The 26,593-nt window shown below is 36.0% G+C and overlaps 1 protein-coding gene across 13 annotated transcripts in view; it reads right to left on the bottom strand.

Moving 5' to 3' along the window:
* Positions 1-1,270: 1,270 nt before the first annotated feature.
* Positions 1,271-26,593, bottom strand: part of PAM (peptidylglycine alpha-amidating monooxygenase) — a 146,022-nt gene continuing 120,699 nt past the window's right edge. For 2 of the 13 annotated variants that reach the window (XM_087741530.1, XM_087741531.1), the window contains exons 15-26: positions 25,136-25,441; positions 19,870-19,999; positions 14,340-14,456; positions 13,753-13,825; positions 13,049-13,262; positions 12,174-12,374; positions 9,326-9,444; positions 8,271-8,370; positions 6,836-6,889; positions 4,264-4,467; positions 2,632-2,688; positions 1,271-2,092 (exon numbers count right to left, since the gene is read on the bottom strand). In XM_087741530.1, the coding sequence (XP_087597656.1) occupies positions 1,911-2,092; positions 2,632-2,688; positions 4,264-4,467; positions 6,836-6,889; positions 8,271-8,370; positions 9,326-9,444; positions 12,174-12,374; positions 13,049-13,262; positions 13,753-13,825; positions 14,340-14,456; positions 19,870-19,999; positions 25,136-25,441 (1,757 nt within the window). In that variant the 3' untranslated portion in view covers positions 1,271-1,910. The remainder of the gene's footprint in view (positions 2,093-2,631; positions 2,689-4,263; positions 4,468-6,835; positions 6,890-8,270; positions 8,371-9,325; positions 9,445-12,173; positions 12,375-13,048; positions 13,263-13,752; positions 13,826-14,339; positions 14,457-19,869; positions 20,000-25,135; positions 25,442-26,593) is intronic. The other 11 variants (XM_087741532.1, XM_087741541.1, XM_087741540.1 and 8 more) reach the window with 11 other exon arrangements.

Genomic DNA, 26,593 nt, shown 5'->3' on the forward strand with positions numbered 1-26,593 from the left:
AAAAATATACCCTTACTGATCACTTTTGAGAAAAGCCTGTGATCTTTTAGAACTGATGCCATATACACCACCTATGGTAGCAGTGGCACCACAGCTCTCTCAATTGCTCTCACTGAAAACTTCCTGTAAACTAGTGACCTGTCATCTTTGCAGACAGCTGTAGAAGATCTTTCCCAACTACCTCATTTGTTTTTATTCATATACAAGGGGATCAAGGCCACAGCTAAAAATAACAGCGTCTTGCTTTCAAAAGCAAGACAGAAACAGGCTGTTTTCCTTGTAAAATTAGGAAAACAGAAATTAGCAGGAAAGGAAGCAACTTAAGAGTATGCACTAAATACATATCACATGAAACTGAGCCTGTACGCCTGCATTTTAGAAAGCTATCCTGGAGATTTTGCTATACTTGAGAAAAAACAACCCGTCAAGGATTGTAAGTTTTTGTTCCAGAAAAAGCAGATTTGCAAAATCTTGCTGGGGGAGGAAATCTTATCTTTGTTCCACTATCATAACCTTTATTCCCTCAAAAAACACCTTGCAAAACCTGGCACAAGAAACCTAAAGCCTATTTTTCAAGCCCAACACCAGCAACAGCCTATTACAACACCTGCAATGACAACAAGGAAAGCTGTTTCATAAAAACCTGCGGCAATTACAGCTGTGTGCACTGCTCATAATATAGGTTTTAAAAGGAGATTAATCATGCTCTCATGCTCAAACTAGACTGATAAATCATGATGATGTCACACAATGATTCACACTTCAGATGACTCATAGAGCCAGGATAATTTTCTAGCAGGTATTCTGCAAATCTCCTGTTCAATGAGTGAGCACATTATGGGATTGAGGACTCCTGTTGTATGAATGAAAAAGGAAGTGTGGAGAAACAAGAAAATCAGTACTACAAATCAGGTAGTATTAGATGCCTACCCTGACTAATTTGCATATTTAATTTGAGACACAGGTTTCCTCTTAGCTGTGACCACGTTTTATTAAAGTAAATATCCTGCAGTTTTATTATACAAGTAAAATTCCTCTTTAAATGTTTAAGCTTGGCTTTGTACATGTATGTAAATGATTAGTTTTTTAAAAAAACCCACCTTGTGACATAGCAAAGTATTTTTCCAGCTTCCATACAAAGCAGCACTTCTTCTCTGCTGGTAGAAGACATTAAAATTTTAACTGTATTAAGTGATCTGTGTAACTTGTACAAAAGTTGTATACAAAAAACTTAAAAGTATGCAAAAATTCCAAAGTACACTCCGACAGCTAGTGCTCTGCGAATACTTTATTACACAAATTACATTCAGCTTCTGAAAATAGTGTTCTAACAGTGATACCATCTAAAAATAAGACATCCCAGAAACACATCAAGTTAGGAAGAAGAAAAAAAATTAAATAGAGACTTTTTTCTTTCCTTCAATGCAATATAATGTTAGTGATTTTAAAAAAATAGAAGAAGATTTAGCAGCTTCATTTTCTTGTGGCACTGTATTTTCTCTGTACTGCAACAGGTTAAGGACATTGAAGAGGAAAGGCACAAAACAGAAATTGGCAACTGAATAGTTATGGGAAAAATATTTTGATGAAGCAGATAGTAAGACTTATTTACAGGATCCCCATATTGAGATGAGAAAATACTACTGCTTTAAATCAGTGCTGCAATTAGAAGACTCTTTGCTTTATTAAGATGTTCACATAAAAAACAACGGCACTGATATGGAACTTCCATACACTCGTCCACTGAAAAAACAGAACTAAAACCAAACAAAAATTAAAGGAACCAGTGTACAGCCCCACACAGACTAGTACAGTTTACAATTAAATACACAAAATCTTAAACGTGCTTAAGGGAAAAGGAATCTGACATTCTGGGTTGAATTGTATAATGGAAAACTCAAAGGCTGGTTTCAGGATGATAAAGGTGCTGGTGGGGGTGGAGGCGCTGAACACTCTTCCTCTGAATCTGTGCCATCATCTTCATCTTTCTCTTGATCACTTCCTTCAGCGCTCAGCCGGTCAAACCCCTTTCGGCTGTAGCCTTTGTGACTTGCAAAGAAGTTCCCAAGGTTAAGGCCACCACCGCCTTTTCCTGTGGAAAGGAAAGGCTTGTCAAAAGGTTTGCTTTACTGTACAGGGGGAATAAAAATCTATCTACTCAAGTATAGTGGAGATTATTTTAAGTGTCCTTCCAGAAACTGTTTTTAAAGATCAGCACATAAGCCACAAAAGCTAAGTATAGAGGTTATGAAAGAGGAAGGAAATTAATCTTTGAAGTAGAAGTTTCAAACTATTTTTTTCAGCATCCATTGTTTCATTAAGTCTTTACGCAGGCTATTTGTGTTCCCACCAGTTTGCCCTTAGTCTCCAAGTGCTTCATTTCATTCACCAGATCCACAGGTAACTCATTACAACAGCTACTGCTCTCCCACTGGTAGTGACACATCCTCTTCACTGGACAGACAATGACGGATGAAAGGTGTCGTAAAAGACATTTCCACAAAACACTTGAGGTTTGCCCCCAATCCTTCCTCTGAGAAAGTTCCATCAAATATGTTATTCAACTAGAAGTGAATACAAAACCCCTCCAGTTACTGCGTTCTTAAAGGGTCTTCAATGACTTAGACTTACCTCTAAGTCTGCCTAAAATTCTGCCTGAACTCAAATCAAGTTTGTGTTCCCCATCAGCTGAAAAATAAGGTAGATTTCAAAAATAAGCTAAAAAATAATAAATAATTATCTGTATTTTCTGATACAAAGCACAGACATTCAACAAATTGATCGGCAGCTCTAAGAAGCAAAACTGATACTTTTCAGCTTCTTGATTAGGTGAAATTATAATTCTTAACAAAATTATCATACCACAGATGTTCAGTTTATGCCAATTCAGCCACTAAGAAGATTTGCATGTAAGTTATTTCTGAGAATTTCATTCCCTCAACTGTTCACGTATGTTACTGTGAAGAGTTTATAGGACGGACAACAGCCTTGTCATTTATAATGTGCACAACTACATTCCAGCACACTGCAAAATACAGCTTGACATTTGAAATGGTATAGTTTCCCTTCAGAGAAGACTGGCTTTCTGGAAGACAGCGATCTGTGAATTTCTTCAGGTATTTTGGAGGAATTTTCTCTCCCCTCACAAACTATATTGTCCTCCCTGGTAACTCTTGCCATCCTTCATCTGAAGAAAAATTAAATGCCATGACCAAACTGTCTTTTCCCATATACTACTCAGTTTCCATGAATTTGTGCAAGAAGTTTACTTTTACCAAGGTAACTGTATCGTGCTCTTTGACACAGTAAATTCAAGCACTGCTTGAATCCAAATGGAATGCAAGGATGCTGTTATAGATTGTATCCATTAATGGCAGTACTGCAGTATTCTAGAGTGTTAGCACATTTCATGTGCTAAACGTGTTTCAACACAGAAAGTCAGGAAGCTGCACACTGAAAACTTCAAAGAAAAAGGTATCCAATTCAGTTGCACAGCAATACTAGTTCGCTGAATTACCTACTCTGTCATAGTATGTCCAAGCCAGTGGCAGAACTGTATTATTTGTCTATTCCATGTACATTTTCTTCTCTTGCTGAGAATATCTTGATAAAACTATTTATGTCATACAAAATAACAAATGTAATGATCAAACTCCTATTGCAGTCTCCCAGTTTCTCAAAAATAATGTTATTATATAGTATGAATTAAGAACAAATTTACATAGCATTTTAAGTACCAATTAAAGCTCTCAGAGCAATGGATGGAGGTGCATTATGGAAACATGTCTGACTCACAAAATGCACAAGGTAGTAGTGAACAATAATATATAATCTATTGTAAATGTTATCTGTTTGCATTTTGCTTATACCTTTATGATACCGATAGAGTCCTTTGTTCTCAACAATATAAAGATCCTAAAGTGAAAATCAAACTATGCTCAGAGTACTAAAATTTATGTATTCTAGACGATAACATGAATATATTCTAGTCATTTCTGAGATACCAGTTTAAGCCTTGACACCAATTAAAGTTTTTAGATGCATGTTCTGAAAAGGCGGTGGCTTGAGATGTAGTATTAAAGGCATAGGGGGATGCAGTTGCTGCGTGCACGCTGATTCTTAGTTTGCAATCAGCATCACAGTAACTGTTCAGAAGGGTAAAGGGACAGTAAGCTTCTATCTTCATACCCTCATCCTTCAGTGTTCAGTGATGTTTTGAACTGGAATAATAAAAGCCTGTTCTCTAGAGTTACTCATGGTTACCTCCATAGACAGTTGTCTTCCTCCACCGAATAAATACTAAAATTGCCAGCAGGACAACAACAGGGATAATTAGAAGAGTTGTAATAAGAACAAAGGAAACTCCAGTGCTGGCCTGTCGGACCAAATGTTGTTTTTCCTGCTTCTTTACAGGGTCTGTTGATTCTGGGTTGTTTTTCAATCTGGCTTCTACAATTGTTTCTGATTCTTTAAAAAGAAGACAATTTCAATATACAATCCATATGCATCAAGCAACACAGAACAAGGTGTTAAAGAAAAGAACAAGCTAGAAAACCTGAAGTGTTGAGTAACAAAGAAACAAAAGACAAACACTTATGGAGACATTTTTAGCTCTTGCTGATGTTGTCCCAAACATAAGGCAGAGAGAGTATGAATGATAGCACTCACTAGCAAAGACGCCCTCCCCTTTTCTTGAACGGGGAGAGGTGTCAGGGAGAGTTTCGTCTTAAAAAGTATCTATCATTTAAAATATAGGAAAATCCCCAAAAGATCTGTTTTTGCGAATAGGTGTGTGATGTAATATCAACTAAATATCTCCTTTTGACAATAACACTTCCACAAGAACTATAGAAATCTAGTATATGCTGTATTATCATAAACAAAAAAGAAAGCATTTGAAGTTCTTTTTAATAAACTTGTGACAAAGGATTACATTTTCAGAACTGCTACATCCTGTGGAAGAACTTTAGCTCTGTAAATCTGGAGAGCTTTTGAAAACTGCATCCAATCATTCCTGACTAACGTGTTACCTCTCCACCTATAAGGAGAAAAATAATTTCAGTAAAATCCTCTATGCTGTTTTGTGTGTATATAAAAGATCACATGCTTTGTGCTAACCTTTAATGAGTAGAACTGTCTAGCTTTATAAGGTCTGACTTAACTGCATGTCTTAAGAAGTAGCTGCATCAGAGACACACTGTGTTCAGCTCTATTTTTCAACTCTATTTTGATTCTGTATCAAACTTAAAATGATGCTCTATTCTGAAAGAATAGTAAATGCTTCCGTTAACACTAATACAATGATAACAATGATATCATTGTTATCACTAATACAATGATAACAATGACAACATGCTGTCTGTTCAAGTAGTAGTTATAGCCAAGAGCAATTTTCCTCCACCATCTTGCCGACCTCTGGGCAAAGCGATATTTCTCCACATATTTTCCCCCACTTCACAGCAGCGCAAGCAATAGTAACAGTCTGTCACCAGGAGGCTGTGAAAGTGCAGGCCACTCCTGTCCATTTATTAAGCAGAGGATGACACAAAGTCCATTGGCTATCTGTTTTCTTCAAGTGGAGTTGAAGATGTTAATTTTAGTCTAAGTACCCTAAGCAGTTTTAGAGATTGTTACTTAAAAACTGTTTCTTATCCTGGTGATACTACTGCATTTTTCTCTGCAACAGTGTCTCAGCTAACATGGTATCTTCCTAAAGAAAGCTGAAATGCATTAATATATACCTAGATTTGTTGTACTGTGGATGATGTAATGTCAACACTTCCCTTTTGAGTGCTTCGGGAGGACTCATGTACCAACAGGGATAAAATAGAAGGATAACTGTTTTGACAATAAGGATTTCATTGTTTTATAATGTCAGCCTGCTTTATTCTACTTTATTCTACATGCTTGCAATCGGCAGTTGGGATCTTTTTGGTATTTTTCTCTGTCTGCATATACATGGCTAAAGCAAACCACACAAGCTCTGATTTCAACCAAAGAAAAACAGTTAAGAACATTTGACCATTTTATAAAGGCCTCTCCACAGCCTGGTACTGTTTTTCTGAAAGGGAAATGAACTTTTCCTTTTCAACACAAAAGACCTAGGTAAGAGAATACTGATGGTTAAAATTACTTTTCACCTTCCTGAACTGCTATTTTACCCCTTTCAATCTACATGTATTTCTTTATCTCCTCATATTAAGTTTCTACATGTTTTTATCTTCCTTTTTTTTTCTTTTTTTTTCATTTTCATGCAGATAAATTGAAAAAAAGAAAGCAGTAAATCCACGGAAATAAATCTAAACAGAAAAAATTATCTTTTTTGCCATATGGTGTGACTGGCAAGGCTGCGTACTGAAAGACTATGCAGAAAGATAAACCGACTGCCATTGCAAATAACCCTTTTTTGGTGGTTGAGGGTTGTGGAGCAGGGGGAAGGGTGCTGGGGAGTAACTATCACAGTTGTATTTCAGAGCTGTTTCTGCATCTAAGGGAGCTGACACAGATACCAATCTGGACCATACCAGATGGTGGTACTGAATTAATTCACTAGTTAAGTTAAATTTTTATCTTAGTGTCTGTGAAGCACTTGTCATCACTGAAAATGAAATGTTTAGATTGGCTGTAAAATAGCATCTAGTAGGTAACACTGTTACAAGCTGCTTTCTAGTGCTTCCTATGACAGCTCATTTTATCTGTAGTCACTGTATGAAATGATGGTGAAAAATAAAACAACAGTGAAAATGGTTAGCATTTTTCCTTCCAACTTGGCAGAAGCAGTCCTAGTCTATGTAAAAATACTGGTTCCTTCATTGCCATTATGAATCAGACTAACCTTTTATTTCCTGCACCTCAATACCAGCCTTTTTAACTGACCGATGTTCCATTTCTGTAAAACAAAATTATTCTTCAGGACAACTGACATTTCAGAAAGACACTCAGTGACATTTTCCTGCTAGCTTTCTCAAATGTACAGTACAATCCTACAGTAAACAATCCCATCAGCACCTGAACTTCACCAAGGAGAGTCAATATAAACCATTCAATAACTCACAAGGCCATGGGAAAAAGAAAAGAGCTTGATTCATGAAAGGTGCTTGCAATAATTAACTGTTATGGCACAGAGAGGTTTTACGGGCATGTGTAAAGGTTCAAGGTTTCCCACAAAAATAAAACTGTTGATCACAATCACGATGGACTAAAGGCTGGCTGAATCAGGGCTCCTTAGACATTGCAGTTTTATACTGCAGCAAAAGCTATAAAGAAAATTATATACACAGACTTTCCTCACCTAACCTGTAAGTGATGAATAATTCCATTATTTTTTTGTTCTCATGTTTCTTTGAATAAAAGCCTAGAAGTGTTCTTGTTCAGGTTACGATATGCAGAAAAAGCCATATCCAGTCAGAATTACAATTTATTGGGTCCAGTTTCCTGTTATTAACAGCAACTGATACCACATGCCCCAAAAGAAAAACCCATGAATTATAAACAGACAAATATGGAATAATTGGCTTAGTCAGAAGTTCATTTATAACAGCAGACTCTTACTGGTTGACTAACACCCTGAAGCCTGAGGCTTTATCTCTCTCATAAATTTTTTATCCAATATAATGTAACAGTGGATTATATTTTTATTCTTGTAAAATATCTAATCTCTCTCTGAATCCTACTAAATTGATGTCTGACTAACCAGGTCCCTCTCCCTGAAGTCAGACTTGTTGACTTTGGGGTTACTAGATTAAAACAGGGAAGTGTTTCCACTTCATGGAAATAGGACTTCAAATTATACTAGATTCATTTTCTAATGATGAATACTCCCAATGAAATGAATACAAATCTTAAGTTGACTTGTGTTTTTACTTCAGCCCCTGAGCGTTTCCTATATGATAACCTCAAAGGAAGCGGTTGACTTCTCAGCAAATGATAGATAAAAATAACTAAAGTACTAAAGAGTCATGCTTTTGTTTAAGCAGATACTGACATGACAAGGGGTAGATCTACTGTGAGGCAAACACATTTTGATTCCTCCTGCAACAAATGAACTAATGCATTCAGGACTCTCCTTTGACAGAGCATGCAGGAATGCTGAAGAATGGTCTTTTAATGAAAACTGAGCAATAGCACACAACTTCTGCAGGCAGAGCTTGTAGTGTACTTAAATCACTCTCATTAAGCCACCAAGTTCTTTGCCAGTGGTACCAGAGAAGCAGTACTGATCTGAAGATACAAAATGTGAAGTTGTGACATTAAGAACAAAAGGAACATACTTTCTGTGGATGCAAATTTCCACACTGCTCTGACATGAACATCTCCAATGAATACTGTTTTATCTTCTGAAGCAACAACATCATGTGGCATCTCAAAGCTCTGCGAAGATAAGCAGTCACAGATTACTCTTAAGTGTCTACACACTCATGAGGCCTCCTTAACCCTGAACTTGAGACTGGAAAATGCAACAGGTGCTGGTGTGAAGGCCTAACATGAGTGAAGGGAGAGGAATTCCATTTCTATTGTATGTTTGCCTTCTCCAGGGATAACAACATGGAGATTATTAGAGGTATTCATGCTAAACAATTTTTATATTTACATTCTTGCATTCAATTTTATCCTGTGAAATATATATTTAAAAAATAATGAATCTTGGTTTTCAAGCCCACGTATTTAGTTGTTGTCACAGTTTGTATGCAACACAGCTATTTGTTATACTCAGAAAAAACTAAGTCTCTCTAATATAACTTAAAACTGGACTGCAAATAACAGAGCATATGTTGAGATTCATTCATTCAGAGCATTCATTCTTTAGTCTAAGACAATATATGGAAACTTTTTTTTTTAAATAAACATAATTTTTATGTACAATACTGTATGAGTGACATTTAGCCTTAACTTCCGCACTAATCTTTTGTAAAGAAGGGATGTAACCATACTGTTGAATTATATTTCTGGTTAGGAATATACTCTATTTTTGACATCTTACTAGCATCTAAATATACGAATATTTCAAGTCATTCATTCTTCTCTAAAATTAGCTTTTAAGAACTGTCTGACAGCAATAAAGTAGGCTTATCCTGACTGAAGGTATTATTTGCAGGAATCATCTTGAGGGTAGTATAATTTTCGCATGTGTACCATATGTAGAAACTGAGACCCAAAATTCTAGTGTCTTTATTAAGTTAATTTTATAAAGAATTCCTTTTGAATACCTTACATTAAAAAACATCTTATTTCCTGTAATAGTTTTACAAAAGTTGGAGAAGTAGGATATTACCAACATTCTCATATATGTAACTATATGCACCAGGCACTCTGTGCAATACTCTACCTTTCTGAGTGGAATGAAAGTATCAATTATTTCTCCAGTAGAGAAGTTCATCACAAATCCTTGCACTGGTTCTGCCTCTCCAGGATAAGGCATTCCATTAACTGCAAAGAGGAGACCACCTGCAACAACATTAGATTCGGTTTTACAACCCACACATAGCAAGCCATAGTGAAGGTGAATTGTAAAAGGTTGTCTGAGAGGAAGACAGAGACAGACAGAAAGGTAACTCAATAGGAAACTAAATCACAAGAGGAAAGTTAAGTAAGGTATAACAGGTGAAAGTTTGGCATTTAAGAGATGCACACTTTGTCCAAATAAGAACAACAAGCACGGCAATATTTAACAGATTGGTTAAATGTAAAAAGAATGTAAAAGGGTTAAAAAAACACAAAACTGAAGAATGCTTTGCTAAGGATGCTTGACCTAACAACAAAAAGTTCTCTAAATGCATCAAAAGCATAAAGTCAGCTAGGGAATCAGTGGGACCACAAGAGGAAAAGGTGTGAAAGGGGGACTCTGGGCCTGTGGCAGAGAAGCCCAGTTTTTGTCAGTTTTTACTGTTGAATTTGTTGGGGATATTCTGACACTCAATTTTTTTTGTAGCAAAAAGGTTTGAGGGGCCAGCTCAACTGGAAGGGATAGACAAAAGGTGTTAGACAAGTTGGAGGTTAATAATTCACTAGGTTTGGATAGCATTCGGTCAAGTTCAGAAGGAACTCAAATGTGAAATTACAGACCTCAGGCCAAGCTGAGTAACCTCGGCAAACAGCCGCTCCTCCAGAAGACTAGCAGACTGCCAAAATAATGCCCATCTACAAGAAGGGCTCAAAAGGGTGCCTGGAAACTGTACGTCAACAACTCTGGCTTCCATTCGCAGCGAGATGGTAGAATCCATAATGAAGGATAAGACATGGGTAAGTGTGGCGTGTCAGAAACAAGCTGGTGTGGCTTCTCTAAAGGGAAACTGTGCCTCACCTCTGAACAGGAAGAAAAAGCATGCGAGTAAAGGAGATTCTGTAGACATATTTGGATTTTCAGAAAGCCTTTGACAAGATTGTGCATCAGAGGTTATTAAAGAATGTGAGTTGTCACAGGGCTGAATGAAAGACCCGTTAATGAACAGGGAAGCAAAGAGTAGAGCTTAAGGGCAGAGCTTATAATTTTTCAAGATAGAGAAGTCTGAGTTGTATGATCCTGCAGCAATCAGAGCCAGAAACATTTTCATTCAATAGTCTTAGTGACCTGAAGAATGGGGTGAACAGTGACATCTCCCAGTCTGAGAAAGGTACTTAGTTCTGTGGAGTAGTCAAAAGCTTGATGATATTGAGAAAGTCCGGAAAAACTTTTTATAACAATAAGTAAATTGTCAAACAGATGGCAGAAGAGCTTTACCAAAGATAAATGTAGAGTGATGCTTCTGCGAAAAAATAATCTAGATCCTGCCTACATGATGTTTAGCTTGGAACTGGCAGCTACAACTCAGGTGAGACATCTCCGAGCCGTCACTGAAAGGTCTCTGAAATCTTTGGCTCCATGTGCAGTGACAGCCAAAATTTCAACAGAATGTTGGGCATCATCAGGAACGGAGGAGACAGTTCTGCCACTGTGCAAAAACTTAGCATGGCCACACCTTGAGTAGAGTGCTGTTCTACTCTCTGCATCTCAAGAAGGTCCTAATGAGGTTAAAGATGCTAGAAGAGAAAGGCAACTGCAATAGTCAAGAGGCTGAAGCAATTAAATGGCTTATGGGGAGAGACTAAGGTGGCTGGGGTTCTTCGGTTTGGAGAGAAGAAGGCTAAGAGGTAGTAGATATGGGGAGTGTGGAACTGTTATTCAACTCCCAAAATACTGGGATTAAGAAGCACTCAATGAAACTAGGTCACTTCTTTAAATTAAAAAAATAAAGTGGGTAGTGAACTTCTGGAGCCTCTAACTGCAGGAGGTCAAGGAGACAGACAGTACAACCCAGTTCAAAATGGCATTAGGAAAACTCACGGGCAATAATAGGTCTAGAGAAAGATGCTACGAAGAAGAGGTCAGGAGCTATCTCCTAACACCCTTAAATGAAGTGCTTGTGGATGCATGGGGAGTAGGAGAGGAACTGACCACAAAATGCAGCCAGGCTTACACTGGCATTCCTTAGAATGCCTCTCTTGCTGTCACTGTCAGAGACAGAGCACTGCGCTATACGTATGAAGTATCTCATCCAGAACAGCATTTCTTATGTTCTTGGCAGATGCAAGAGAGATAACACTGATATTAAATTTGGTATCAACTAGAGAGTCAGAAGCCTGACATGCCAAAATTTCTCATCCAGTTCTTGATATACACATTACCTTCAGTATCAGTATTAAAAATCTAACCCAAAAACTTAATACAGTGATTGTTAACCAGACTGTGATATTAAAAAACACACAACTTTTTCAAACTGTTTCCTTTCAGATGTTTTGTTCTATGGAGTCCAAAAATTTTCTTGATTGTTCGGAAGCTCTTTGCTTTGCTCTCTTCAATGGAGCTTGAAATGAATATTTTAAAACATTATTATTAAGTAATTATTGACTGCGCAGTCACTAGGAAGCAAACAAGATCATCTACTTGTTGACATCACATTTAGGGAGTCTAATCAGTTATTTCTCAGGAGCAGAGATTATATGTAAGCTTCTCTCATCCTGCAAATAGGAAAACGGGATAGTTCTAAAATTTTCCATTACATCAGCTCTATTTTGAAAGAGAATAAATACCTGGCCTAAGATAACATGATAGCACTCTTCATGAAATAACACTGTATACTGTGACATACTGGCATAAAGCAACTACTTGAAATCTGAAGAACAGGAAAAAAGATTACCTGGAACATATGAAACTGCAAACAACTCTCTTCCAAATGATTTGTGCTTGATCTCTCTTATGAACTCCCCAGTCTCTAACCTGAAGCACTGAATTCGACCGTTTTCCCTGTCTGCAACACATAGCTGACTGAAGTCAGGGATCAGGGTTAAGCTGTGAGGGATATGAAACTGTCCAGGTCTGGCTCTGCCTGAAGAAGTCTCTACAATACAAAATAGCCAGGTTTGTGTTAAAGTACCCACTGAAAGAGTTTTGCTTAGAAACAGCAATATGTCACATAACGCAATAAAACATTGGGAAAAGAATAAAGTCAGCTTGCTTTCTTCTCCTAGCAGTTTTAGTCATTTAGGTAGGTAAACAGTGGTAGTCTTCTGCATTGTCTTTGTAAATCCTGAATTTACGAATTCGCTATTTCTCTATCATATTTGGCATAGTTTAATGCCTGATACATAAATCCGAGTCAGGCAGAAATGTAATTACTCACAAACTTAAAAAACTTAAAATAGATGGGGTGATGGCATAAATCTTGTAAAAATGGTAAAGGCTTATACTATTTAATCAAATGTTTAAGAAAAAAATAAGGTTTTTGTGAAAGTCAGAACATTTTCTTGGTAAGATAGGACATGCCAATACTTGTACTGAAAGCATGCTAACAAATTCCCATTTTTTATTTTTAGTGACTATATAACTACTGCAAGTAGCTGAAGAATACAATGAATAGAAAATTGGAATGCAATGACAAGGCTGAAATTCAGCTAGGGCCTGGAAGGTATTTTGGTAATAGAAATTCATAAATAAAAGTAACAGTAACATCAGCAATCTCATGGTTCATGATGAATTCATGATAACAGCAGTACAAGTGCCAAGAGCTCTGACCTGTACCTTCTCCCCACTGCATCACATACAATCCATTTGGAGAGAACTGAATGATTCGACTGTTACAGTAGCCATCAGAGACATAAATGCTGCCAGTGATTGGATCCACAGCCACATCAGTTGGTTGACAGAAATGATTTTTGTCACTGCCCGGTTGCAAAGCCTCTCCTAAGATCAGTAATGGTTCTTTGTCATCTGCTCCCAGTTTGAAAACCTTTTTTTTCAGTCAATGGGAAAAGAGAAGAGGTTTCGGTTATGGAAGGTGAAATATATAAGGGATGACTGCAAAATTATATACCAAACATAGCCTTAATATATTAACCAGCTTTTCAATATTGTTGATTCTAGGAAATTTCTGCATAAAATTTAAATTTCCTGTGATTATAGCAAACGAGTTAGTTTCACATTCTGGGTTTAAGTACATAGGAGAATTGATAAGCAAAGATGTAGCAGAAAGATCTGTTCTTTTTCAAAAGAATCATTGTTTTAAAACAGATGCTTTTATTTCTGAATACTATGTCCATGTAGCAAATTATTCAACATGACTACATTCCATGAAGGTCACAGGGGTCACTTTTTGTAGGCATATTCTTAATGTTTATCTTAACAGGCCTAGATAAATAATTTATGTCAAATCTCTAGGAAAACAAAAACATTTTTTGGCAAAATATTAAGGTCCTAATATTAACGCTTCAAAAACATACCTGATGGAGAGCTACATCAGTGACCCAGTAGTTACCATTTTTATCTATACTCAAACCATGGGGTAAATAAAATCTGCAAGCACAAATGTAGAAGAATCAAGTTAAAAATATCTTTCAGGAAGAATGATGTAGTTGTGAAGATTTCACTTTTTATCTACCGATTAACAAATGCTGTACATACTAACTACCTGTTAGTAGTAGTTTTCATGAAAAAGATACCTTTACAGAATAGAATTTTCTTGACAAGAGTTTTTCAGCTCTGATATGCATTGATCTCTGGTATCTCATTCCAGCTAATATTGGGTATCTTTAAGGACAATATACAATACTCATGAGCTCTGCATTTCTGTTAATCTGGCTAGTAGATGAAATTGCATGAATTGCTAGAAAGCAGAGGTGGTAAAGATGGCAAATTACTTTTATTAGTTGTTGATTTTGTAATTTTTATTTATTTATTATTTTAAACAAACTCAGAGGCTACAATCACACAATGTAATACAAAACATACGTGAAAATGGGCTTGGGGACTTTTTGGAGTAAAACATATGAAAATGTTAATTCTATTGTTAAAAGCAAAAATAACTTACAGACTTTTGCCCATGGAACGATGCAGTTTTGCATTACTTGGATTCAGGACAAGAATTGTGTTCTGTTCAATTGGTCCGAGTCCTCTTTGCTGATATACAAATTTGCTGTCAAAAGAACTACACAAAAATAGTGGAATAGAAAGCCAGCATTAGAAGGTTCCACTGATGAACAATACACATGCAACCTAAAGCCGAGTTTTGTAGTTTAATTCCAGTGTGGGATTATTGGCTTCTTTTTTTCTTTAAATAAGCCTTATTACATTATTGTATGATTGTAAGAGTTATAGTGTCGGATGTCTGCATTTCCTACTGAGGTTATGACTTCCAAACTAAAGGAGCACCAAATCAACACAGCAACAATTAAGATAATGCTAAAGCAAGCAAGCAAAAAAACTCTTCCTTTTTTTTTCTTTTCTTTGCTGTAGCAAATCAGAAATGGGAAATCAAACAATGTAGCGTAAGTAAAAATATAGCTAATCACCAGGGCATAATTGCCAGTATGAACAGGTATACTTCATACTGTCTAAGGCAGTGTGTGCATGTTTGTATGTTTTTTGTTTTTTCTTTTTTCAAACACAATTCAATATTTTGCTAGAGCTTACTACTGTAAGATTCAGGTCTTAAGGTTCTTATCCTTTTCAGAGCATGCTTGCAGGAGACTATAGGATATGATGTGTATTTCTCCTACTTCCACAACTCTACACTCAATTTTCAGGGTACATGGAATATATTAATAAACAACACTTAAACATGTCACTATTTCAGACATTAAGAACCAGGATTAACTTTCCAGAAGACATTTACTGGCATAAAATGATCATATGCTTAACAAAGAATAAAAAACATAGTTGCCTGTACCCCTACAGAGAAGCTGGCTATTACTCTAACCTGTTGAAATGTATGTTCGGCATTTAGTGAAGGTAAATAGAGTGCAAAATATTTTGAACAAAATTTAAGTCTAAATGTTAGAAAATGGTATTTGACTGTGGATGAAAAATGTGTGAATACAAGACATACTCCCCCCCACCACCTTGTATTTTTAAATCCATTTGTTAATCCCAAGAGAAATCCAGCTATGATTGATGCAACTTAGTAAACAAGAATATACTTTGTAGTCACAGAGAAGGCTATGAATAAAGCCATTAAAACTTTATATTGTACAGTCCTAGCAGCCTCACCTCTCCATAACATTAAATATTTATATGTCTAGAATTTTCAGTGTGGAAAAGCAATACTGGCTTCATATATAACCAGAAAAATCTATGACAGGATGTGTTTAAGTTTCTGCACAGGCTATGATTAAAAAATAATATTTAGATATTGCCATTATGTATGGTAACTGTCTGTGACTATTTATTTAATTTCTAATAGAAATCAGTAAATCCTTTTCACTATGAATGGTTAAGCACAAGGTGATAGTTACTAAAACTCTCTACAGAGCCCTCCTAAATGCTCCGCCATGATGCTATAGGGAGACATAGGGTAAATGGTACTGGCACACAATGGGCTGTGTATGCAGGCTTGTTTGACGTGATCTGCTTCTTTGACCATGGTTCAGCAGGTGGTGTTTTATTCTTTACCATTACTGACAGTAATCTTCCATAACAAGTTCTCTTGGTCTTAAAACAGTTTTATTTGGAGTCTAATATTTGTAAGGACTTGCTCTAGATATGGATGACCACAACTGGAGAACCAACATTGGACAGACTGAACTAATATTATTATTGATGTTATTATTCATCAGCACAGCTAATCACAGAAGAGAATCTTAGCAACGGTAGGTATTGTACAAAAAAACCCTCAGAAAACAAGATTGTATTGCTGGAGAACTGACTAGCTAGACAACTTAAAAAAATTATTAGCTTTCCTTGTTATGATTTTGGTTCTTAGTAACAGTGCTGACCAGACTTGTAAGTATTTCTTGCTAACAACTACCCAGCTCTTCTGGGAACTGAGTGCTTTCAGTGTAAATAAGAGATTGTATGGTATTTTATGCAAAGGAAGCCTAGCAAACTTTGAAATGAGTTTATGGGAGTGATCTTCCATGTATCTTCTCCCTGTCAAATATCCTCTTCTAGGAGGAAGACTGGCATGCTACAGAATCACAGTCACTCTTTCCTTCCCAGGGTTTGAACCAATTTCCCAGGTAGCCAATGTTGCTTTGTTTCAACTGATAAATGAGGACACAAACTATGCTGACTACTGCTACCTTGAAAGAAGCAACACCAAAACCAAACAAACCAAATAACTGAACACCTTATATGTCATACTGCTCTGCAGCATGCTTTTCTAGTAGGGTCTGCAGTTTGATATCAAAGGACAACCAAAATATGCTGCATATGTCACTACTTCTAATTACAAACCCCAATGTAATTCCACAGCTATTTTTCTACTTCTCAGCTGGCCACTTCACACTAATACAAACAATTTATTGCTATATCTAACATCCTTCTGGTCAGCTACATACTAAATTTAGACAGACCACCCAATCTCATAACCCCCAAAGGCACAACCCAGAGCTCTGTTCTTGATCAATATCCATCATCAATGTGGTACTGTGCTCAGCCTAAATTAACCTGCCCAGCTTGTTAAGAATGCAGTAACAAGAATGCAGTTTATATTCTTTATTATGTCTTTTATAAATTGCATGAATAGTATACACTTTTCATCACAAAATGCAAAATAAATTCCAACTGACTCATTGCTCAGCCAGATGAATAGTTCTAATCTTTTTCATTCTGAACAGTACATGCTGCATATAGCAAAAACTGTTCTGAAACTGAGGAGATGATGTGGTAGAAGAACCTGACTTATTTAAAAGGATTTTTTTTTTTTTTAAATCATGCACAGAAGGAATGCTACAGCCAGTGAAAAGCTGCTACTGTATTATAGGGCTTGTCATTGTACAACTGCTTTTGCGTTCTAATGCAGACTAAAGTTGCCTTATAAAACAGCACAGACCATTCATCCAGCTATATTTAGTTGAATGAGCATCCAGCTTTTACGGCATATATTAATAATGCATTGGAAACATTTGTGCATTGCCTAACAGCACAGATAATTTTTGTTTAATTTGTTTCTATACTATGCTGGTGAAGCATTGAAATACAGAAAATAAATTCTGGGCTTTCAGGCTTGACTGATTCATCATGTTTATGATTTGGTAAGGAATATTATACTCAATTAACTGTTTATTTGCAGCTAATTATAAACATTAACTTACAAGCCTGATAACTTCTTATCGCTCCCCATACAATAGTCATGATAAACACCTTTCAAATACTGATCTGTTATTCCTTTTAATTGAAAAACAAGAACACATATACTCCCTCCTTTTCAGCACAACCCATGAAGGGGTTCCCATACTATTTCATATGCCCATGATATACCCAAAGATAAAAATGGAATGCTGACTGGCTGAGCACACGTCTGTGTGCTTCTTCTCTGTGCCACAAGACATGGCACAACAGCTTAACCACAGGCATGTTTTCCAAATATATTGTTTTAAAGTCACAAAACTCTGTAAAAGCAGGCATACAGAAGTTTTAGCCTATCTGATTTAAGGGTTCCTATCAACACTAGCTTTCCTATATATTGATTAACAGTGCTCCACAAGAAGAATAAAAAAATAATACCTGTGAACAAAACCCCTCTGAAATGAATTAGGATTTCATGTGTAGTTATCTTTATGGAAGGCCCGTAACCAGATTCAGTTAACAACAGCTCATCTTACACCTTGGTTACATATCTAGGACTGAATGCTTCTGATCATATTTACAAGGCCAGGCAGTTTCACTTTGTTCCAACTTCAGTCCCCACATGATGGAAAATACAGCAAACTCACCCACAGGACTGATGCACCCATGAACACTACTACTACTACTACTAAATATAAGATAAAACAGTTTTCTGGGAAGTCCAATAATCACAGTCTAGACATACTCAGAATATGAACAATGGCTGCTGTCAAGGACAGGGCTGAGTTAAGTGAACCTGTAGTGTTACCCAGCACAGCTGGTAGGTACGTGGATTTCCAGACTCCAGACCACAGCTCTGATCTTCTGTACCCACACCATAAGAAAGTTGAAGTTCAACCTGTCTCTCGGCATGGTTGATTCATTATGCTCACTTGCTGGTTTAGGGAATGTTAATGGTTTTTTGTTTGTTTTTAAAATCTGTAGGCTCTCCAAATACTTCTTGGTCTCGAACTCCAGTTTTGTGCTACGGGTTGTGGGTATACCTCAGTTGCCAGACACTCAAAAATACGCATTTCAGAAGTGAGAAATGAATACAACTGCCAGCCTATTTTCAAGTATTTTTTTCAATTCTTTCCTCAAAGAACAGCACTTATGTTCATGTGTAGGAGGATGAAAAAAAACAAATCAATATCAGCTTTTACTTGAAGCTTGAGTAATACAAGTTGCAGTATGCGTCATCCTTTCAAATTTTATAGTCTATATTTATATACATTTGAGCTGGAGAGATCACTGATATAATGCACAAGACATAAATGATTGCCTTATCTGCTGCATTATGTTATTTAGCTAAAAACCCAAGGAACCTACTTTCCTCCATAAAACAGTATTCTAAACATAATTTGTTATTATAAGGTTGAGAAAGCTGCCCCCTCTAATTTTCAGAAACTATGTTATCTTAAAATGAATTCATTGGGAGTTGAAAAAAACCCTACTGTTTAGCCTTATATATATATGGAGAACAGACGCTTAGAAAGAAGATAAAAAAAGCACATTTAAAAAGGGTACTACATAATATTCTGTTACAGGCTAATACTGTTTCCTCCCAGTGTTCTGTTTCTGTTTCATGGAATTTCTTCCAAAGTGTCCACCTAAACAGTCAGACATACTATTTTAAAGCTCAAAGACATAGGGACACTGTACAAATAAGGACACTATACTTTATCTGGAATGTTCTGTTCTTAAAATAATACACCTTTGAGTATATTACTTTATAAACACTAGAAAAATGGGACTTTTTTTGTTTTGAGTGACACTAAAAGTAGTAATCTTCATCAAATGAGTAGAACAAAGCCTGTTTTGAGAGAGTGCCTTATAACAATCCAGTTTTGCTCAGTGGACATAAAGACAAAAAAGAATGAAGATACACTGCAGCTAGCTTTGCATGTCTTAAACCCAGGTCCTAAGAGTAGTATACCATACTAAACCATCATTCTCCCAGGTTAATTAGTCCTGCTAAAAAACATGGGAGAAGCAGGGATAATTAATCTCAGTGAATATCATACTAACATGGTTATACAGTTTAAGGACCTAATGTACTATGTTCTTTTTCTCTGGAGACACATTCTTACTGCCTAAGGACCTAGTAACCCCACCATCTTGAAACTGTCAGTTGCCAGTTCCATTCCAAGTCTCCCAAAGGCACTTTCAGCTGAAGAACTGAATTTTAAACGGAAAAGGAACTGCGATCCGTCTTTTCTTTTTTTGAGAAGATATACAAATAGCACACATGAATTTGACCTTCTAACATGCCATTCGGCAGAGTATCTACTTACTTTTCATCCCAAACATGATCACCTCTGTGGAAGATAACTAGGTTATTTTCAGGGTCCAGAGCCAACCCAGAAACTTGACCTAGTTTGAGGTCTAACCCAGGCCACTCCACAGCCTCTTCTATGTGGAAATCTGACCAAAGAAACAAACAAAAGACAGACATTCAAGTAGCTTATTTATAAAAAAACATAGTTAACTGGCTTTTGGTACAGACTGTTGGGAATTATATGGACATTTTCTTACATGCAGTATTTCCATTAATGCATTGCAATTTAATTCCAAGCATAGTTTTACTACAGTAAAGCATGCACAAGCACCGGCATCCTGCTACATATAGGATGACAGAAACTTCAACAGTGCTTTTGACTCCATCCTTTTCTCAATCTTATAAGGATACAGGTACACAGACTCTAGAATTTTTGGGAGCTCTGTGAGTACTTTCTACATTGAAATATTACAGAAATATACAACTACTATCCAAAATCAGCAGGCAAATTTAAATATTTACTTATCAGTGTTTTATTAAAAAATGCATAACAAAGACTGTGAATCATTAAACCAACTACGTATCAGAAGTGGTTGCTTAATGACTTTTTTCAAAAAAGCTTTTAACACTAGGAAAAAAACTACAGGGAAGGAAGAAAAACGGCAACGAGAAGCAAATAAAACAGTAATTCTGTGAAGTTTGCCTATGACATTTCTTACAGCCAACATATGCGTTAGTTCTGGATAGTGTCATATCCTAATCCAAATATTATAGGCATGAATAGGAAACAGATGTCTAAATCTGATGAAAGAGATGAAGAAGGGTAGAACATCTGTCATTGTTTATGCTGTAACACGCTGTTTTTAAGAACAAACACTGGATAGTTTTTGAATAACACAAATCTGATTTTCACACTAAATCAACAGCACAGGATACCACTACTAAAAAGTCAGATACTTCTTGTGTTTGTCTTAAATTGTAAACTTCCTCTATTAATGGAGACAAATTTAGTTTCAACTTAAAGATTAAAATTAAAAATATGAAAAGATGTTTACTTCAATCTCTTTTTTATGTAAAAATAGACTTACACTGATTAAAGGCACAAGCAGTCCAAGATTTGAAAAAGTTACAGAGTGGTGGCTGCAAGGATTAATTTGTCACAAATAGACTGCTTAAATGCTATTTGAAAGAGGTTGGTCTGGGTTGCTCTGGCAGTATTAAAAGACAATTGAACAATATTCTTGAAAAAAAACCTGTAATGGCAAGAAAAATGTCACTAATTCTGATAAAAGAAAAAAAAACCCCGAAGCCTAAAATGCCTTCTACATGTTAGGAAATCCATCACTCCTTCCTTTCTGAAACTAATTTGTTCAGCATAACTCAGGTATTTCTAATGTGCAGGCTTTGTATGTAGGTACATACAGCCAAACTGAAGGTAAATAGAAAGCGATTCCCAGCAGTTATGTGAAACTGGAGCTGTTTCACTAGTATTCAATGTGTTTGACAGCATCATACTGTACTTTGCAACTTTCAGCTCACCCAAAGTTTCTGTGTTTTGCTGTGATCCTAAAAACTGATCACTGGGGTACCATCTAGCCAGGTGAAATACAGATCCCCATTCACAAAGTGCCAGGGCATCAGTGCTTTGAAACAAGGCAGATCACAGACCTTAACACGCAGAACCCAAGGAGTTTGAGAAGGTTCTGCTGGAACTGATCTTCTAATGAAAGGAAAAATGAAAAGCGAAACAAAGCCCAAAATCTTGAGGTCACCTGTGCAATCCAGCTGTTCTGATATGCACCTCCCCCCACCTTCCATTTCACTCAGAAGAGATGCAGTCTGAGAAGTAACAGCAAGGATGGGGTGGAAGGAAAAAACATTTTCTACAATCTACACTGGAACAGATAAAATCAGTGCTGAAACCCTACCACAGGCTAGGAGGTATTTTACCTTTGTAGTTTTAGATACCATAGCTAGAGTAGGTGACAGAGAAACTCTTTACACTAACACAAACCTAAGACAAACCTAAGGCAAGCAGCAACTGCAGTGAATCCCAGACAGTAAACCAGAAACTTCTAAAACAAGAAATTCTACTCTGTAGCAATTTTAGCTGAACAAAAGCTCCAAGCTAAAACAAAAGCCTTTAAGAAAAAAATTATACATATTCATACGTCTGTACAGTTCAGTTGGTCACAACAGGTGCAGCACCAGGTATATTCATGGACATTAGCATTTTGAAAGGAATAAAAGGATGGAAATCCAGTGCTTCCTCACTTGCTCATCCCATATCAGTCTAAGTTAACTTGCAGAAAACTTGTGTACGTTTAATGTTACAGTACCCCTTGGCCTTTGAGCTTTTTCCAAAAAAGCTAGAAAAATTAAAAGGTTAAACATAGAAAGCCTAAATTTTGGCCTCTGTAAAATTCAGTCTCTCAGAGGACATGTACTATAAAATACAAAATGTTTATACTTACACTTATAGGACTAAAAGACTTCTGATAGATCAAAACAAGAAAACGAATGTACAGTGAAATACAGTCTAATCACAAGAACGCCAGCCTCTACACAACCTTTAGATTTTCTCACACTTTTCCAAAACTGGTTTATTATTGTTATCTTTTCTTTTCCCTTTGAAAGTCTCATATTGAAAGTCCTTTGATACAGGTTTATCTTGAGGCAACTAGCTTTTTACAAGAAATGACTTAGTAAATTTAGACTTCATTTGTCTAAGAGTGATTATTAATTCCCTACAAAAGTAAGTGGTCCATGGAACAGTTACACACGAAACCAAAGAAAATTACTTTTCCCCATTAAAACAATTTATAATTACTTTTAAAAATATATAGATATAAAATTACCATTTTGTTGTAAATGAGATTTCTAAACTAAGTACCAGATCTTCTACCTTATAATTTAGAGTAATTCCTTTCATCAATAAAACTACAAAGAATTACATAGATTTAGAACATGTAAATCAGCCTCTAATCTCTCTACAAGTGAAAGAATAAAGCCTTATTTATTGGCAAAATTGCAATTTACTGTCCAGAAGTCCCTGGAAGCTCTTGCTAGCTTTTAACATTACAAATTTTGGTAATGTTGCATTTACTACCTGCCCTCAGAGTAGTCATTTAAATCTTGCCAAATATAAGTAAGTAAGTGCTGCATAAAGGAATTTTAAAAATTGGAAAATTACACTGTTGCCTTAATTAGGAGGTATTATTGCACTGGTTGCAGTGATGTTGAACAACCTGACAAGTGACCAGTCTTGGGGTAATAAGATAATAACAGTGCAGGAAGAGCAGTAGTATAAAGTTATAAACATAGCATTTATAACAATCTTACTTAACATTATCAGCCACTTGCTATTTCAGACCAGTTACATGTTTAAAATCAGAATACTTGCAAGACTAAAAATACTAAACTATTTTAATTCTGGTAATTTTTAAACAGTTAAATGAAATTAATTTAACAGCAACCAGAGTCTTCTGCTAAGAAATACTGAGAATTTTTTTAATTCAATATAGTAAAGAATTTTATGAAGGGTGCTCATTTTTTTATTTAATCAAGACAAGTTAAAACTTAAAACACTTCATGTTCCACTTCTTCCTTTGAAGAGGAAAATTCTGTTATGGAAGGTTCTATTCCTCTAATATATAAATCCTACCGAAAATAGAAACTAAACATGTGCTTAAAGATTTTATTGCTATAAAAGTTCTTTTGCCAAAAGGTGGCGCTGACAGCTTCTGCAGTTCAGAATTTCCGTAATTAGCAGTATCACAAACATTTAAAAAAAAAAATCAATGCTGATTAAGATCATTTCAGTTTTCCTTTTTGCTGTAACTCAAAATTGTGTCATTTGAAAGTCCATTTATTAATTAGTCCTCCACCAACACATTCCCCCAAAATGAATATATAGCTACTAAACTAGCTGAGCAGATGCTTTCTGTAGTTAAAATTTGTGCCATGTGGTGTGCCAACTAAGCCATTTATTCAGTTCACTGACACTCCCTCCTCCAGATCAGTTAAAACAGAAAGGAAATTTCTTTTTTCCCCCCTACGCACCACATGCTATTAGTCTGAACTGAACAAACTGTTTTTGCGGAAATGCTACACACACTACTCTCCCAAGCATTTAATTCCAGTGTCACTTATGGAATTATTTATGATTTACACTTGTGTCAGGCACATGGTAACATCCCACCTGTTATTTGCCCCTATGCCAGTAACTTGACAGGCTCTCATTTAACTGACTAGCATAACATAACATTGGAAAGTCCTCATTTTTGCTTTTCTGTTATATACAAACCCAGAATTTTGCTGAATTTGAATCCTATAACAGAATCGCACATAAGCAGAGACAATACATGTTAACATTTTGAACTCAAATAAAAATCAAATGGATGATGAATAACGTATATTTGTGTACAACAGGACTTGGAAACATCAAGCTGGCTGGTTGCAACATAAAAGCAAGCATGTGCTGCTACAGCTTATGCATACAGATGACTTTCATGCATACATACCAGTTTCTTTTATGAAATACACGTCACATGCTGCATTATCTGGCTTTCCACATTAGCAAGTAAGACTAAGCACAATCAATATCACAGAGACCAAAATGCAAGTAAAACAAACACAATACTTCCATGGCTTCTGCTGTCATAGAAACCTGAAGGGAATGATTATAATTCTGTTATAATAAAACAGCCTTTCCAAGAATATTTGGATAGCCAAGCCCAATTTGAAATAAATATGTAGAAAATTTTACTTCTCAAGAATTTTTCAGGATTAATTACCACTCTTTCTGAATGAGACAGAAAAGAGTCTGATAGAATTACAGCAATGAATTTTATGAAATCTTGTATCTGAAAAACCAAGGTAATCAGAAAATTCCGAAAATGCATCGATTATCACCGTGACCATTTTATAGCAGTTACTGGTATTATGAAAATTCTTCACTTCCCATGACTACTATATCCTGTGTTTACCTTGTTTTAGCATAATTGATATCAAATCATTAAGTGGAAGTCTTGAGAGCAGAAGAAAATACTCTACGTTCCAAAAAGTACTGGTATTGTACCATTGGTATACATTCTTTCTTCACACAGGGGGAAAGAACTCCACTGAACTACCTCTAGAATAGAGGGAGAACGTTTCCATAATTAGGAAAACTGTCACGTAAAATACTTCCATGCATCAACTCATATTCCCTTCAGATTTTGCTAATGTGGATCATAGCTCTTACATTGCATTTCATTGTATCAAATTAACCCCTAACCCACCTCCTGTATGTTCTTTTTCCCAGCTTCCCTCACCATGTTTAGGCTGTTGTAAAGAGAAATGTCTGTTCTCTGGTGGCCTCAAGGTAGACTCTAGTCTGTGAAATTTGTGAATTCTGTCTCTGACAAGAATAGTATTGTCCCTCTCATCATGATTTGTGATCTCTCTGGCAAGATCCTTCTTTTGGACTACATTAGCAATCTCAGCTACAAGATCTGATTCTGCCTTTTCTGTAGGGTTATGCTTATGCATATGCACAACATCTTCCCTTTCTCCTAGCAGCTTGGAAAGGAGTGAATAGAAATCACCTGTACAGAAAAGAGAAAAGATAAGAGGAAAGGAGGGAAAAAACAATTATAACAGATCATGTAGTTTTAGAAAGCTTCAGCAAAGTATAATGTAACAAAGTTATTCAAACAGTCATTGTCAATAGTAGTAGTTTAAGAGGGAACTGTTTCAGCCTCGGGAATTGAATGAGCCAAGTCTCTGCTATGAAAAGATAATGTCAAATCTCTATCAACCTTAATTTACATTTAAATGTCCACTTTTACCTGGCACTCTGGCATCAAAATATCATCACCTCTGCACAGATGTTCTTGGGAACAAGAAAAAAAGAAAAAGAAAAAGTGTGCAAATTTCAAAAAAAGAATATTTATGATGGAGTTATCTGAATTTGCCAGGCTACTGCAGACTTATTCTATTTTTATAAAAGAAAGAAGGAAAAATTCTAGTTTTATCAATTTGCCCACTTATAAAGACAATAATAGATAGACATGATGCATTTCAAAACATATTTATTTGAAATCTGTCATTGCATAAGAAGTTTAGGCTGTAAGAAAACAAACTTTCACATTTGCAAACAGATTCCGTAGAGCATACTGCAGAAAGAAGACACGCTAGTAAAACAGAGTGATCCATTAAATTTTCATTTATTAATTCATTCTGGGTCCTGTCCCTGCTCTTCCTCCAAATAGTAACACCCCTTAGTCACCATATCATCTGGCAGTGCAGGGAACAGTATTTTCTCAAGCTGCTTGCTAGCAATGCAGTTATCACTATAACTTTCTTAGACACCAACAAGCATTTCAGTAAATTCCAGTACAAGACCTCAAAGCAAACAACCAAAAAACCACAATTTTCTTCAGAAAATACACAAACCACCCAAACAGGTTTTGATGAAGTCAATGTTCAATTCTTTTTGCAGGGTTAAATAAAGTGATGACATGATGACAAGTATATCCCCCTTCCTGGCATTCTCTGCTAACCAGCAGGTACCCAACTTTTTAGAATTTATTAACCAAATATCTTGGCTGCATGAAACTATTATCAGTTCTGTTAAATACAACTGCACCATTTGAATGGAAAGAGGCATCCAATATGCTTTAAGATTTAATGCAAGTAGGTATATTTCTATTTCATTTTCAGTACAAATTACTCCTAATTAAATTGTATTATTCTAT

The sequence above is a fragment of the Nipponia nippon genome, unplaced genomic scaffold (assembly GCF_047370975.1).
Source record: "Nipponia nippon isolate SJK-2023a ecotype South Korea unplaced genomic scaffold, ASM4737097v1 scaffold_8, whole genome shotgun sequence".
NCBI classification, from domain to species: Eukaryota; Metazoa; Chordata; class Aves; order Pelecaniformes; family Threskiornithidae; genus Nipponia; species Nipponia nippon.